Raw genomic sequence first — 16,116 nt, 5'->3', positions numbered from 1 at the left:
ATTGAGACAATTACTCATAGCGGGTCACCAGTCCCAGAAAGAGACCTTGAGGGTTCCCAGGTAAAACTGTGGTTCCAGAAAACATGAGGATAGGCTTGGGGTGGTGGCCCTGCTTCATATGCTTGCTCCTCGACTTTTGTTTGCTGTCCTGAGTATAGAAATACTGCCCAGGCTCAGGTGGGCAGCATGTTCTCAGGAGAAAATGATCCTGTGAAGGGCCCAGAGTGGAGATGAAGGTTAGGTTAGTCCCGTGCCGGCCTTTAGTAGGAGTTTGGGACCTGACACGTAGACAGAGGACTCAGCGATCGCTCTTCTTGAAGCTCCACCCTTACCATCTCAATTTCCTTTGCTCTAAGCCAAGTTGATTAAACCTCCTGAAAAGCGATTATGCTCTAATCGGGAGACCCCAACCCATCTTTGCTCACAGAAGAGCCCAGAACACCTGCGGGGGGTGTAGGATCCGGAATTTCATGGTGAGGGTGCCCTGAGCCAAACCCCTGGAATGGACCCGCAAGGTGAAAGGGAGCTTCAGGGGGGGCACACGGCCGTGCCCATCGCAGATTCTGAAGACTTTGGGCTCAAAGCTGAATGTATGTCCTTGGGCAAGTCACTTCCTCTCCTGGGGCCTCGTTCCTGCAACTGCAAACGAAGGGTCGCCCAAGTCCCCTCAGTCCCACAGGCTGAATGCTTGCTCTGGCACTGCGCCAAGCCCCGCGGTGGGCACGGGGCGGGGGACTGCCAGTGCCGTGTCTCCAAGGGAAAGGAGGGGGAGCCCGGGAGGCGGGTGGCGACCGCGGGGCGGCGCCCGGGGACACCGTACACCCCACCGTGGCCCCCACCCCTTGGCTGGGCGCCTAGTCCCGGGGGCCACAAGGTTACGTAAGGAGCCGGGCGGGGGGAGCGGGGCGGGGCGGGCGCCGCCCGAGCGCGACCGCCCAGCCCCCGGCGGCCCAGCCCCCGCCCTCCCGCCCGCCCGCGCCTGGTGGCGGCGGCGGCGGCGGCGGCGGTAGTGGCAGCCGCTCAGACCCGCGGAATGGAGCGGCGCCGGGGCTGAGCCGGGCGCGCAGGGGCCGCCGCATGTGCTGCGCGGGGAGCGGCTGCAGAGCCGGCGGAGAGCGAACGCGAGAGGCCCCGTCGGAGCGGCAGCCGGAGCAGCGCCGGAGATGGGGTGAGTGAGCCCGCGCCGCGCGCAGAGCGCGCGGCACCCCGAGGGGCTGCGGTGCCCTGGCTCGCGTCCCTAGGCTCGAAGCCCCCCTGAGCGAACCGGCCTGTACGCCCAGCACTGGGAGACTGGAGCCAGGGCGCAGCCGGCTCCGGAGAGCCTGGGGCCGCCCGACCGCGCGCTCTCCGCCCCGGAGCCCGGACACCGGGCAGGGGCACCCCGGCCTGGGCGCGGACTTTCCGCGCAGCGCGCGTGGCCTTCGCCCTCTAAGGCAGCCCGGGCGCGGGGGCACCGGGCGGGGACAAGCACACTGGCCGGCCTCCCTGCTTCGGCCATTCCGCCGCGGTCCCTTCGCTCCAGGCGCGATCAACTCCAGGGCCTGTGTTTGGGAGTCTAAGAAGCAGTTTGTCTGTCTCCACAGTTGGGATTTATTACGTACAAAATAGAATTCGAAGTTTTCCTGGAAAGGGAACACACCAGATAACAATAACCCCCCGCATAGGAATAGTGGACTTTATGCTTTGAGATGACGGAGGATGTGTAGGTAAGGCTTCAATCTTTGAAACAACTGAGTAGATGCTCGGGAGAGAAGTTGAAGCACTCTGTCGAAGTGACTAATGCATCCGAGTATATAAAGTAATTTAAAAAGCAGGATTGATTTCTCTTTGGCGTCTCTCTGAGCAGTAGGCGCTGTGAGTCAGGGAGCCGCTGCGCTAATAACACAATTAACTCCGTGCATCTGCTCACCCGATGTAAGCACATATTGATGATGTGCTGTACAGGTTCTGGGAGTGGTTATTATTCCCATTTTACAGATAAGGCAGCAGAGGCCTGAAGTGGTTGGGTGACTTCTCCCAGGTTGAGCAGGCAGCTGATGAGTGTTTGTAGAATGACCCCTGAGCGCACGGGCAGAGCCGCCAGCGCAGCCTGACAGTGGGCTTGGGGTGGGTTGGTGGTGGGTACCTGAAAGGGAGTTCCTGAATCTCTATGTCCCCTGCTGCTGAGCTGAGCGCCCTTCACTCATTCCTCAAGACCTAAAGACTTCTGCGGGGTGCTAGGTCTAGAGAGCTTGCTTTCCTGGGCAGGATTGGTGAGCAGTAGAAAGGGGAAGGGTCCTCCTGGTGATCTGACCAGGCTTCCACGGTGGCTTCATTGTGCCTTAGTCCTTACCAGTTTGTGGAGTCATTTTACCCAGTGAATTTTTACCTCTGGGATCTGTAAAGTGTTTGGAGGAACCAGAGGGAGGCTGAAATGAATTTTGAGAAGGGAAGTGTGAGAACTCCAGATCGACGTGAGCAGGTCAGAGGGGACAGAGAGGAGCCTGGAGATTTGCTGAAGACACTGGTGCTGATCCAGATTTCACACGGAGGAAGCTGTGAGTGGTTTTTACCAGAGGCACCCTGGCCGGGATGCTGTTTTCCTGTAACATTTCCAGTGACCTCTTGGTTGGCTATGAAACGGCTGCTCTTTGTGCAGTGGGAACCTTTGAGGTTCTCATATTTCATACTTTAAAAAAAAATGTATAGAAAGGAGTTGGCAAATGTAGGTCTCAAGATGGAAGATAAAAGGAACCTGGTAATTTTAACTCTCTCTGTACACCCTCTGCCCCCACCCCCACTCCCAGCCAACACTAAACCAACCCAACACACTGGCAGGATCAAAGATAAATATTGAAGCTCTGTGGTTGAGATCAAATGGTTCTGTGGAAATGAAAATGTTTACTCATAAAAGCTTAAAGAAAATGTCAGAAAATAATTTTTGTTTGTAGAGAAGCTGGGAGGAGTAGCTTGGGGATTTTGTTTAAATACTGGATATGTCTTTCATGTAATTTTAACATCATCTGATAAATGTCTGTTACTCACTTCTCGTAGGTAAGGGTTGGTTGGTAACTCCTACCTACTTCTGCCATTTTTAATATATCCACCTCTTCTATAATTTATGTGAACATACAAACCATGGCTGTAAATTGAGATGGAGCTAAGGGCTGGGTAAGCTATTCACACAGAGGAGGGAGCCATTTTCACCGAAAATAGAACCAATGTCATCCTTTCCGAGAGTTGAGTAGGATGGAGGGGGATGAACTAAGAAAGGGCAGCCAGTAGAAAAGCTTGCTGTGATCCTACAGCTTTGTCACAGCTCTACTGTGTAGACACGACCAAAATTTAAAAGGAGGAAAAAAAGTCAAACCTGAGTTTCTCTCTCCCCCACTTAAGATGCTTTTCCTCATTCAGAAGTTCACTGCTATTTCCCGCTTCTCTTCTGAGAAGTATTGTGCATTGTGTATCCATTTCTCCAGTAAATTTGTGTTTTCACTCCCCCAGGAAGTTGTTTCCTACTTTCTTTCTTCCTCAGGTCTCCCTCTTCTCCCCCGACACACATCTTGCCTCCCTTTTCATTGACAAAAGACAGCCATAGTCCAAGGAAGAGCCTCACCACCGCCCCCCATGCCTACAGTCCCGTGTGTGGGCACCCCCATGTTTTCCTTCCTACCTGTTGTCCTGCCAGAGGCTTGACCCTCCTGGAGGACCAGACATCACATCCCCTTTCACCTTGTTAGGGAACATTTCTTGTTTTCTCCCCTCCGTCTGTCTCTAGGGTCTTTCCCATCAGTGTACAAACATGCTTTGGTTCAATGCTGTCCCGTGGAACTTTCCACACTGATGGAAACATTCTTATCTGTGGTCCAGTACGGTGGTCACCAGCTACCTGCGGCTGTGGGGCACTTGAAATGTGGCTAGGGTGACTGAGAGCTAAATTTTTTAAGTTTGAATAGCCACGCGTGGCTAGTGGAGCCTCCATGGTAGACAGCACAGCTTTAGCATCTCTCATTTCATTGGGTTGGCCAAAAAGTTCATTTGGGTTTTTCTATACCATCTCATGGAAAAACCTGGACGAAATTCTTGGCCAACCCGATACATCCCTGTCCTTCTTCTGTTCCACTTCTTTGCTCCCCTTTACCTGAGAACCTCTCAAAAGAGAAGCCCGAAACCACTGTCTCCATTCATCTCCTCTGCCTGCCATTTGTTAGCCCTTCATAGCCTGTAGTCTGGCTTCTGTCCCCACCTCGTCACCAGAACTGCCGGGTCACTGATGGCCTGCATGTTGTCAGACCTCTGTCCTTGTCTTCCTACCCTCCTCAGCAGTGTTCCTCCCCTGTGGCCACTCCCCCGCCTCCCCTCCAACTCTCCTGGGCTGCTGCTTCCCTTCCCGATGACTCCTCGTCAGTCTCCCTGCTGGTTGCTCCTCTGTCTGACCTCAGAGTGATGGGGTTGCTTAGGGACTGGTCCTGGTTCCTTTTTGCTGTCCACCCTCTCTTCCTTGGTGATGTTATCCCATCCCTCCATGGCTTTCAATATATGCTGGCAACTCCCATATTTATATTTCTTTCTTTTTTAAAAAGTTAATTTTATTTATTTGGCTGTGCCAGGTCTTAGTTACAGCCCTTGTGATCCTCCATCGTTGTTGCAGCACGTAGGATTTTTAGTTGCAGCACTAGATCAGGGATCTAGTTTCCTGACTAGGGATTGAACCCAGGCCCCCTGCACTGGGAGCTCGGAGTCTTAACCACTGGACCACCAGGGAAGTGCAGTCCATTCCACTGTATTTCTAACACAGCCCTTTCCCAGGGCTTCCTGCTGTTGTTTATGCACAGAGCTCCCCAAACCTCTCCTTCCCTCTGTCTCTTCCATCCCGAGTCCTTGACCCCACCGTTCACCCACTTGTAAGAGTCATCCTAGATTCTTCTCTTTCTCACCCCTGATATACAGGCTGTCAGTGGGTCCCCGGGGTTCTGCTCCTGGGATATTATGTGGGGGTGCATTCACCTCTCCCTAGAATCACAGCTCCTACCCTACCCCTGGCCATTTGCCTCCATCCTGGACTGACTTCCTCACAGGCACCCCCAGCATCCACTCTGGGGTGTCTCCGGTCCACTCTGCACATGGGAGCCCAGGTGATGAGTCACGCCACTTTTCAATCAGGTCGCACCCCTCCTTGCCTTAAGCCCCCGCCAGCCGACAAGAGGTTGTCCTGTGCCATCTCCTCCCAGCCCCTCTGGCCTCCCTCCCTGCCTTCTGCTGACCCTGGCCTCCTTTCTTTTCTTGCCCTGCCTGGGAGGGCTTTGAATTCGTTCTTCCCTCCACCTGGAATGCTTTTGCCCTGGTTCTGCAAAAACCTTCCTCCTTCTCATCCTTGGCATTTGGACATCGAGATCACCTGCTCAGGGTCTTTTCTAACCACCCCTGTCACCTGCTGAGGTGGCCACACTTTGTTCCCACCATTGTTCACCACACCTGCTGTTGTTTGGGTTCTTTGTGCTTGTTTATCATCTGCCTTCCCCAATAGCATCCCGAGAGGATAAAGTATTAAGTTCTTCACCAGTCAATCCCAACACCTGGCACCATGTCTTGCACCTAATAGGCTTCCAATAAATTTTTTGATTGAGTCAATGCTTGAAGTGGTGGGCAGCCTTGCCTGGACACCAGCCTAGAAGTCGTGATAATTTCTGGATTACCTTTTATATAGCATGCTTAATTGAGAGTTGCAAGGGCCAAGAGAGAAGGAAATCACATTTGGAGACAGTTTTCTTTTAATGCTGAAGCACACTGTTTAGCTTTTATTGTGACTTGGGTTAATTTTCAGGCTGTCGGCTGTCACCCGAGCATTGGGGTTGTAAATTGTCTTTCTACCCGCCTGCAGAAGGCTAAGAGAAAAGCCAGCTTGTGTGCTGTTGTGACTTTGGGATGATTTTGTCAGTGTTTACAAACAATATCTACTGTATTTCTGTTTGGCTTCAGTTTACACTCATTTGTTTTGTTCAGCCAAGATTACATTGCACTTGGTTATCTAACACCGGGGGCCTTCGCTTGGTAATCTATACTGGTTTGCTTTCTTCTGATGATCATTCCTTCTCCTTTAATTTTCCACTCCTCCTGAATCACACCTAATTTCGTAGTTCTTGAAAGTTAGAGACTTTTGCAGAGGGGGGGTTTCGTGTTGACTAAAATAAATAACAGGCTCTCGAATATATTGGGGAAACTTGTCTTCTCTTGGTTCTGTTATGGGTTTCTTTTGTGTATGTGTGTGTGTCTTTTGGCCACACACCATGGCTTGCAGGATCTCACTTCCCCGACCAGGGATTGAACCCCAGCCCATGGCAGTGCAAGTGCAGAATCCTAACCACTGGACCACCAGGGAATTCCTCGGTTGTGGGTTTTTTTGTTTTTGTTTTAATTTTATCTTTGGCTGGTAACTGTGTCGCTGCTCTAGGGCTTTCTCTAGCTGTGACTAGCAGGGGCTACTCTCTAACTGCTGGGCATGGGCTTTGCATTGTAGTGGCTTCTCTGATTGTGAAGCACGGGCTCCATGGTGCACAGGCTTCAGTAGCTGGGGCGCACAGGCTTAGCTGCCTCACGGCATTTGGGATCTTCCCAGACCAGGGATCAAACCTGTGTCATCAGCTTTGGTAGGCAAGGCAGATTCTTAACCACTGGACCACCAGGAATGCCTTGTTGTGGGTTTTTTAAACTTGGCTTCCTGAGGTCTCAAGGTTGTCGTCTGTAAGGCAATTGAAGAATCTGTTGAGGATCCAGGATGAGCAAACCTACCAGTTAGTTGCTGCCCTTGTGGAGTTTATATTTTAGAAGGAAAACATAAGCCACATACACAAGTGCCAACTATATGTGTGAGTTTAAACAAAATGCTGTAATCCATAGGGTGTCAGAGGAACTATCAGGGGAACATAAGAAAGATTCCCCAGTACACTAGGCAGAAATACTTAGGGAGACCCTTAACATGTAGGATCATCCTCATTGTTTAGACAGTCCTTAGTGTCACCCTTCATGTCAGAGCTGGAAAAATACACAGTGCTTGGCATCGGGTAGATAACAAGTAGATATGTGCCGAATGAATGAATGACTCATTTTGGGTTGACTTTCACTTTGGGAAAATGCTGTCATGCTTATTGGAAACAGTCCTGAAACTCCTGACTTGGTTTTAGGATGGACTTGAGGGCATGTTTGCTGCTTGTACACAGTTCCCTGAAGGGGGACCTAGAACAGAAAGGGGCTTTGTTTTTTGTCTGATGGGCTCAGTGGTTTGTGTAAATTATTAGGTTTCCTTTCTGCAGTGGCTTCTGGGGAACTTAGGAGACAGAAGTGTGGTGACCTTATCACATTGATGAGATCTCATCCTTTACGCCTATTCTTCGCTCAGTTTTTTGACCCTGTCCTTGTTTTGCCTTCACTCTTTCACTAAGTAAAAAAAAAAAACAAAACAGGAAATAGCTTTGCTTTTTTCTAATTATAAAAGTATTACATGTTCATACTAAAAAAATAACAGTGTAAAGAAGAAAGTGAAAATTACTTGTCATCCCACATTGCAAGGATAACCTCCATCAGCAATCAGATGTCCATCTTCACAGACTCTTTTCCATGTATACATGTCTCAGTGTCTAGATAGACATTTATGTAGAGCAAGCAATATCAAAAAATTGGATATTTTTATCAAAATGGAATCATGTCACACATCTCTTTTGTAACCTAAGTTTTTCAACTTAAAATACCTTGAATGGACATCTTTCCCTGCCAGTTACTATAAATATATACCATCATTCAACTCCAAACCTACTTCTGATTTATCATTTTGCTGAATTTTATACATCTCTGCAAACCTGCTGAAATCCTTTTCTAGAGCAAGGCAGGGTATAAATTAAAATATAAAAGCCACATTTTGATAATCTTTTAAATGAATTACTGAAGGAAAGAAATGGTAGAGGAGACCAAGATCACAATTAACATTAGGTAATTTGCGGAGACAGTGTAATTTCGGATGAGTCACCGCTCCTTAGTGAATCCTGGTAGGAACACCCAGGATCCATCGTGGTTGCTAAGGGTGGCTGGTGGACGAGGACCCAGCTGCTCAAACTGTCTCTGCTTGTTTGGAAATATTAGGGCAGAGTAATTCTGCTGTAAGACCTAGAAGAGAAGGCTGCTTACAAGCCAAAAGCACCCATGCCCACCCCTTAGACGTCTTCTCTGCAAAGCCCTGTGTCTGCTGGGCATCAGGCCCCTCCTGCAGAGAGACTTCCCTTGTTGAGGGGATTGACAAGAATGCACAGTCAGGGAGGTCGGTGCAGTTCCTGCTTCAGTTGTCAGGCAATTAAAAAAAAAAATCTGGATAAATCCCGGGACAGATTACCTATGCCAGCATTAGCACCTAAAACCTTTGGGAAAAGACTTCTTTTGGTATATGGAGTGGGGATGGGAGCTCCTATTCCCTTTGAAAAGAAAAATTCCTTGCACTTTTGTCAAAAGTGAACAGCACCCCCAAACAGAGTTACAGCAGAGAAAAAACATTCTTCAGAATATTAGAACTCTCAGGTGTGCTGGGTCCTGACCTTGAGAGTTAGACTTTTTTTTTTTCTAAAATGAAAATAAATTAAGCACGAAGGAGCCTCAAGAGGAGTTGGGGCCAAGAGCTGCTGATTTGCATGGGTTTGGATCCTTGGGTCCCCAAGCCCTGCGTGTTCTCTGCCTGCACTTCTAGGTATTGCGCGCATGGCCTGCCCCCACCCCCAGTCATATTTATAGGCTTGGAGGTGCGTGTTGGCAACCAGAGCTGGCTTCCTAGCGGGGTGTGCGTTGTGTGGGAAGAGTGTCAGGTTGGGAACCTCTGCTGAATGTACGATGAAGCCTCCCTCCAGTAGTTCTGCCACCGGGGACTGTTAGTCATATGGTATCATTCTGGTAGAATTTATTTAAATTATATTTCAAATTAGCTTGTTAGAATAAAAATATGCAAGTGGGGAACACATTTAGACATTTGTCAACGACTGGAGATTTTTTTTTTTTTTTTTTTATTCACAAGCCTGGTTGATAGTCATCTTATTCTTCTAAGGAACTGGGGACCATGGCATCCTCCACCCTGTGCAGAAAAGCTTAGGATAAAGCATTGCCACCAGCCGAAGCAGTTAGCTTAAGAGCTGTGCATTAAGAGACCCCGGTAGTTGTTGCTGTTCAGTGGCTAAGTCGTATCTGACTGTTTTGCAACCACATGGACTGTAGCCCACCAGGCTCCTCTGTCCATGGGATTCTCCAGGCAAGAATACTGGAGTGGGTTGCAACACCCTCCTCCAGGGGATCTTCCCGACCCAAGGCTCCAACCGAGTCTCCTGTACTAGCAGGCGGATTCTTCATCACAGAGCCACCTGGGATGCCTAACAGACCTCGTAAACAGTGCTAAATACCCAGGTATCTCCCAGCCAAGTAGAGGCTGCATTCCAGCTGCCGGCAGGACTCTGACCAGTCCTTTTTGGTTGCCTTGTTCTGGGAGGTCTTGGTCCAGCTCTTGGGTGATGAGTGGGACCATCCAACCAGCCTTTGTCCTCCTTCCTCCCCTTGTGCATTGGGGGATGTCTTTTCTGTGGGTTACAGGGTAGAGTTTGTCCACAGGGATCCAATTAGTGAGGCATATTGCAGTCCCTGCTGCCCTGGCATTGGAGCCCTTTTGGGATTTTTAATTGGGAAATCTTTTAATTGGAGTTGTTCAGATAAATGGAGAATGGGAGGGTTGCTTTGGTGTCTGTTGTCCTGTGGGAGAGGGGTGATGGAGAAGGTCCTCTTGGGGATGAGGAACAGGTCCTCCTGTTCTGGGAGGCTCTGAAGGGCAGGATAAGGAGCTCCTGGTAGACATGGCTGATTTCAGCTCAGTTGGTCTGAGGACGAACTCTCTAACCCCTCCAGACAGACTGAAACTAGAACTGGCTGTCTCAGCAAGATGAGTCTGTTGTCATGGAAGTCCACCTGTCTGGAGACTGGAGAGGATGCTGAGTTCAGATCCCAGCCCTCCTGGCTGGCTGTGTGAACTTGGACAAGTCATTTTATCTCTTTAGCTTCACCATCTGCATCTATCAAAGGACTGAAACAACTGACTAGTAAAATGTGTGCATAACGTTTAGAACACTGTTTTGACACATAAATGGCTTCCCAGGTGGCACTAATAGTAAAGAATTCATCTGCCAGTGCAGGAGATACAAGAGATGAGGGTTCCATCCCTGGGTCAAGAAGATCCCCTGGAGAAGGAAATGGCAACCCACTCCAGTGTTCTTGCCTGGGAAATCCCACAGACAGAGAAGCCTGGTGGGCTACTGTCCATGGGGTCGCAAAGAGTTGGATATGACTGAGCACACACGTATACTTCACTGACATAAATATTTCATCAGTGGTGCCCAAGTTCTCTAAGATCATCATGGTCATTTCTGCCTTGGGTGGAAGGTCTACAAGTGGCTCCCGATGTGCCTTTCGGGGATACATGGTGGGACATGGTCCATTCCTGGGCCCTCCTCAAGTCCTCAGCTGCTCTCTCCCAGTCCTGAGTATTGTCAGAGTTGGTTCTTTGTCATCATGTGACCCAGAGGATATGCAGTTTGTCTTCTGAGGCTTCCACTCATATCACTAAGCCTCTCAGTTCGTGTGGGTGGAGAAATGTTACTAGCTAGTGGACAAGAAAGGTAAGGAAGCTGACCCACCTATCTTCACAAGAAAACTAGTCTACCGGCCAGTTGCTTTCATGGGGAGGTGCAAGAGTGGACCAAAAACAGAAACCAAAAATCACTATCTCCCCATTGTGGGGGGCATCAGACTAGTGATTTGTGCTGCTGGTTAGGGAACCCTTCATTGTATACTCATTCACTTATTCATTCCACAAATCAGGGCCATCTGCCTTATGTGCTGTGAACAGTCACAGTGATGGCCGCATGATGCTCTCAGTCTGGTAGGGGAGGTAGACGTCAAGCAGACGTTACCTAGTGAACTAACATGGGAGGTATCAATACGGGGCCATGGCCCATGTGGACCAGACAGTAATTGGCTTCAGGGTCTCATATCTCTGATTCCCACCCGCTTATATGGATCTGAACTCCTCTCTGATCACTCTTCATCTGTTCATCAGCTCTGGTAACTTTCTTTTTAAAAGTTATTTATTTTCAAAATTTTTGGCTAAACCACAGAGCATGTGGGACCCTAGTTCCCCAGCCAGGGGTTGAACTTGTGTCCCCTGCATTGAAAGCACAGAGTCTAAACCAGTGAACCACCAGGGAAGTCCCTCCTGTAACTTTCTTGGCCATCCCTTAGCTTTTGAGCACCTTCTCTGGGCCAGGCGACAGGATGACAGAGGCTGTTGGGACAGGGTTCCTGCCCTCCCAAGGGAGATGGATGGTGGGTAGCTAATTAGGACAATGAAATAGCCTTTTATTGAAATGTCACTAAGGATAAAATTCCTAACTCTTTGAGAAGTTGCAGAAGGCTTCTTAAAAAAGGTGACTTTGGAACTGAGTCTTGAAGGATAAGGAGGAGTTTCCGAGGCAGACAGAACTGCAGAGCAAAGGGAAGCGTTGAGATGGAGAGGAGGCGGTAGAGTGTTCAGGTCAAGAACAGAGACCTCGGACTCAGGCCTGGCTGGCTGTTCGCTGGCTATATGGCTTGGAGCAAGATACTGACCTTTGTGAGCTTCAGTTTCCTTATATGTGAAATGGGACTGATGATAGTACCAGCATCATAGTGTGGTTGTGAGGATTAAACGAAGCACACACTGTGATGTGCGTTAGCTGTTAGTAGTGGGCAGGGAGGTGAGAAAGAATGTGAAGTGCATGGTGAGTGTGGAGAAGGGGTCAGGAGCGTACAGACATGAAGGAAAGGCCTTTGTGCTACATGTTTGAGACTTTATCCCATAGGTGGCAGGGGGAGCCAGCCATGGGTGAGGCTGGAGGTGGGAGGAGCAGTTCGTCTTGGTACCTAAGAATGAGGCCTGAGTCCCAGGCAGTAGCAAGCAGTGGGCTCAGAGAGGATGAGCTAACTTGGGTTAGGAGGCAGAAACATGCTATGTCCTATGGAATTTTGACTTCAGTCTATAGGTAATGAGGGAACACTCAGTTTTGAAGAGAAGAACATTACTTGTGTTAGGAAAATTATTCCAGAGATGATAATGAAAGGTAGCGCAGAAAGTTGAGAGATTGGAGGAAAGAGACCTCATAGAAACTAGCCACAGTCCAGGCAAGAAGTGTTGAGAGCACAGAGCATGTATGGCCCAGATTTATATATGTAAACCATGCCCTGTTCTGTGCTGGATTGTGGCAGCTTCTAGGAGTATATATAATCAATAAAGCAGAAAAATATATGTAAGGCACCTTTCCAGAGATGAGAGAGTGAAAGCTTGAATGTCTTTCCTATAGAGTTGCTAAATCAGGACACAAACTAAACTATTACTTAATGAAAACTTAGTGGGTTTGAGTTAGTATGCAGAATGTGTCTATACAATATCTCATTTAATTCTCACAACAACCCGCACTTTCATAGTTGGAGAAACTGGGCTTGAGAGATTCAGTAATCTGTTCATGCTCACAACCAGGAAACCAAGCTCACGCCTATTTGAGAGCAGAATTCATGTTCTTGAGATGCATTTTCTAGAGGCCAAAGGCACCCCGAGAGTCACATGGGAGGTGGACCCACAGCTCTTGATTGTTGTACCAGGAGAAAGGGAGAGGCGGAGCTGCCAGCAATTCAGGTATTTCTAGACTGTTTGAGTGGATGGTGGTGCCATTGACTGAGATTAAGAACACAAGAGGAGATGCGTTTTAGGGGAGAGAGTTGATGAGAGTTTAGTCTGGGTGAATATGGTGAATTTCCACTTGTAGTGGGTCATGTGCAGTGGCCTGTATCAATAGAAATTCAGCTCTAACACTCAGCAATTAGGGTAGAATCAGAGGTACAGATTTGAGAGCCATCACCTCTGAGATGGACTTGATCACCCAAGGAGAGAGTGGATCAAGAAGATGAAGACGGGTGTCTTCCCTGGCCATCCAGTGGTTAAGACTCTGCACTTCCAGTGCACGGGGTGTGGGGAACTAAGATCCCACATGCTGCGCAGCACAGCCAAAAAATAAAAATAAATAAAATAACAATAAGAATAATAAAATATTTTTTTAAAAAATACTTTAAAAAGATGAAGATGGAACTCTGGGAAAGGGCACTAGTTGAAGAGAAGGAAAAGAAGCCAGTGGGTGAGACTTAGAGGTGATGATACTGGAGGCAGGCTGGGGGAGAGCAGTTTTGCGAAAGCCAGGAGAGAGGAGGCTGAAAGGGAGGTGTACTCAACATGGGTGAAGGCCTCGGGAAGCTGGGTGGGGACCCAAGGTGCATGCTGTTAAATCCCGCTGTGGGGGTGGGAGAGTTAGGGCACTGATGGATTTTAAGAGCAGCTTCAGCCAGGTGTGACGGCACAAACCCATCTGCAGTGGTTTAAGGAGTGAGTGTACGGCAGGGGAATAAAGAAGTCAGGCTAAGGTTGAGGATGAGTCAGGGTAGTAGGAAGGCTGATTTTCATTTCATCAGTTGAGCATGTTGGGAGGCTGAGGGGGAACAGGAGTGGAGATGGAAGATATTAGAGAAAGATGACAGGCAGTGTGGTTGGCACAGGGAAGTGGATGGCAGGGAGGAACTAGAACAAGAGCTTTATGCTGGGAGGATCACCCTTAGAGACCAGGCAAGGTGCAGGTATGGCGGCATTTTGAGGCTGAGGTGGAAAGGGGAATGAGGAAGCTGGGTCGCCTGGATTTCCTTCTCTGTGTGAGCTAAGGAATTGATCTGAGAATGAGGGGGTAGATTAGGAAGAGAAGAAATGGTTTGATACAGCTGACTGTAGGCAAATACAGATTTGTGAGCAGCCTTGCAGTGCCCATTGGAGACTGAGGAATGTGTTGGTAAATGTGCTAGTTGCCAGCATGCGAGGTGACCTGGGGGCAGGAACAGAGGCAAGCAACCCCAGACCCAGGGGCTGGGCAGTCAGAGATGGCCAGCCCAGTTGGACTCCAAGTGCTTTACCTTCCGCAGCCCTGGGGGATGCTGTATGGAAGAGGGGAAAGCCTGCTTCATCTCCATCAGTCACCTCTCTGCCCTCGCTTCTCTGAATAGCCAGCCATTGTTCTGTTGTTAATAATCTTCCAGACCTTTCCTTAAAAATGCATTAAAATTTTTGCCAGCACGACCTCTTTGAGTAATGAGATCTGTAAGTTTATTAACCTCTGTGAGCAGTAGATTTCCTTGCTCCGTGGGAGCAGATAATCTCTTGGAGGGAATGAACATTAATGTGGTGACCCAGAGGGTCAGCCCAACACCTGAGGGCACAGGCTTTTCTGTGGGGATGGCTCATCTTGTGCCCTTGCCCCCATCAGCTGACGTGACATGTGTCCCATGGAAGGAGGGCTGGGCACTTCTGCATAGCCCTCTCCTTGGTGCCGCTCTGAGTCTTGCAGTGGCCCGAAGTTGAGACAGTCAGAGAAACCAGCATAGCAAGACCTCGTCTCTTTCCCTCCTTTCTCTCGTGTTTTGCTCTGCTGGGTCTTCCTTGCGGTGTTTGGGCTTCTCTAGTTGTGGCACTCAGTCTCAGTTGCCCTGCGGCATGTGGGATCCTGGTTTCCCAACCAGACGTCAAACCTACATCCCCTGCATTGGAAAGCAGATTCTTAACCACTGAACCACCAGGGAAGTCCCCTTGTTTCTTTTGATGAGTCTAGTTCTCTAAGTATGAGGAAGGGAGGGTTGGGCACGATAGCACTGAGTTGTATGCAGACAAGAATATCTAGACAGTAGGTCTGTTCTTAGAGGCCCAGGAACCCACTGGAGTTGGAAGGGGTTTAGGACATGTGCTATATGACCATGTTGAAACACATCCTCTGTTGTTCCAGTGGCAGCCTTCAAATCTGCACATGTATTGGACAGTTGGCATAAGCTACTTGCAGGGCGTTCAGCTGAGGAGCAGCAATCCATGACTTCATCCTCATTAGTTTGGTGTTTTTGCTGTTTCAAGTCTGTTCTAACCTCGTCTGACCTACCTGCCGTCAGTGTACCTGAATGCTTGGCCTGTGCCTCTCTATGTGGTTTATCACATAAAGTTGATTATGACAAAGTGTTATATCAACATAATGTCATAATCTGCTTCTTCCCACCCTTGCTAACTAGACCAGCACAGTCCCATAGAAATACGAAGCCACATATGTAATTTTACATGTTCTAGTTTCCATTTAAAAAAGCAAAAGAAACAAGTGAAATGAATTTTAATGTCTATTATTTATTTATTTATTGGAGTATAATTGCTTCACAGTGTTGCGTTAGTTTCTGCTGTAGGACAAAGCGAATCAGCTATAGGCAACATCTATCCCCTCCCTCTTGGACTTCCCTCCCACCCCATCCCACCCTCTCGGTCATCAGAGCACTGAGCTGAGCTCCCTGCACTATAGAGCAGGTCCCCACTGGCTTACTGTTTACACATGGCAGTGTGTATATGTTGCTGTTTAGTCACTAAGCCGTGTCCAACTCTTCTGTGACCCCGTGGACCGCAGCCCCCCAGCTTGCTCTGTCCATGGGATTTCCCAGACAAGAATACTGGAGGAGGTTGCCATTTCTTTCTCCAGGGGATCTTTGTGATCCAGGGATTAAACCTGTGTCTCCTGTTTCTCCTGCATCGGCAGGTGGATTCTTTGCCACTGAGCCACCTGGGAAGCCCCAGGAGTGTATATCTTGTCAGTCCTAATCTCCCACTCACCCCTCCCCACCCTCCGTGCCCACATGCCCACTCTCTACATCTGCATCTTGATTCCTGCCCTGCAGATAGGTTGATCAGGATCATTTTTCTAGGTTCCACCTATATGCATTAATATACTACATTTGTTAATTCTAACATATTTTAGCCAAATATATCAAAAAATATTATTTTTTTTTAACATTTAACAATTTAAGTCAGACATGGCCCCCCTCTTATTTCCATGGAATTCTCGTTCTAGTGAGGGAGACAGATTCCACCTGTCTCTGCCCACTCCCAGCCCTCTCTTCCCCCTGCAAGCATCCACAAATAAAATAGCTGCAAGTTGTACTCGGTGCCATGAGGGAAGGAAGCAGGGGCTG

At 48.8% G+C, this 16,116-nt stretch overlaps 1 protein-coding gene across 1 annotated transcript in view; it reads left to right on the top strand.

Annotated features, from left to right (window-relative positions):
- The first annotated feature begins 1,067 nt into the window (after positions 1–1,067).
- HOMER2 (homer scaffold protein 2) overlaps positions 1,068–16,116 on the top strand; it is a 92,346-nt gene continuing 77,297 nt past the window's right edge. The window contains exon 1 of the mRNA XM_068991117.1: positions 1,068–1,168. Within this exon, the coding sequence (XP_068847218.1) occupies positions 1,164–1,168 (5 nt within the window). The 5' untranslated portion in view covers positions 1,068–1,163. The remainder of the gene's footprint in view (positions 1,169–16,116) is intronic.

Source organism: Capricornis sumatraensis, chromosome 19 (genome assembly GCF_032405125.1).
Source record: "Capricornis sumatraensis isolate serow.1 chromosome 19, serow.2, whole genome shotgun sequence".
In the NCBI taxonomy this organism is placed as follows: Eukaryota; Metazoa; Chordata; class Mammalia; order Artiodactyla; family Bovidae; genus Capricornis; species Capricornis sumatraensis.
This window is presented reverse-complemented; position numbering and strand designations above follow the sequence as displayed.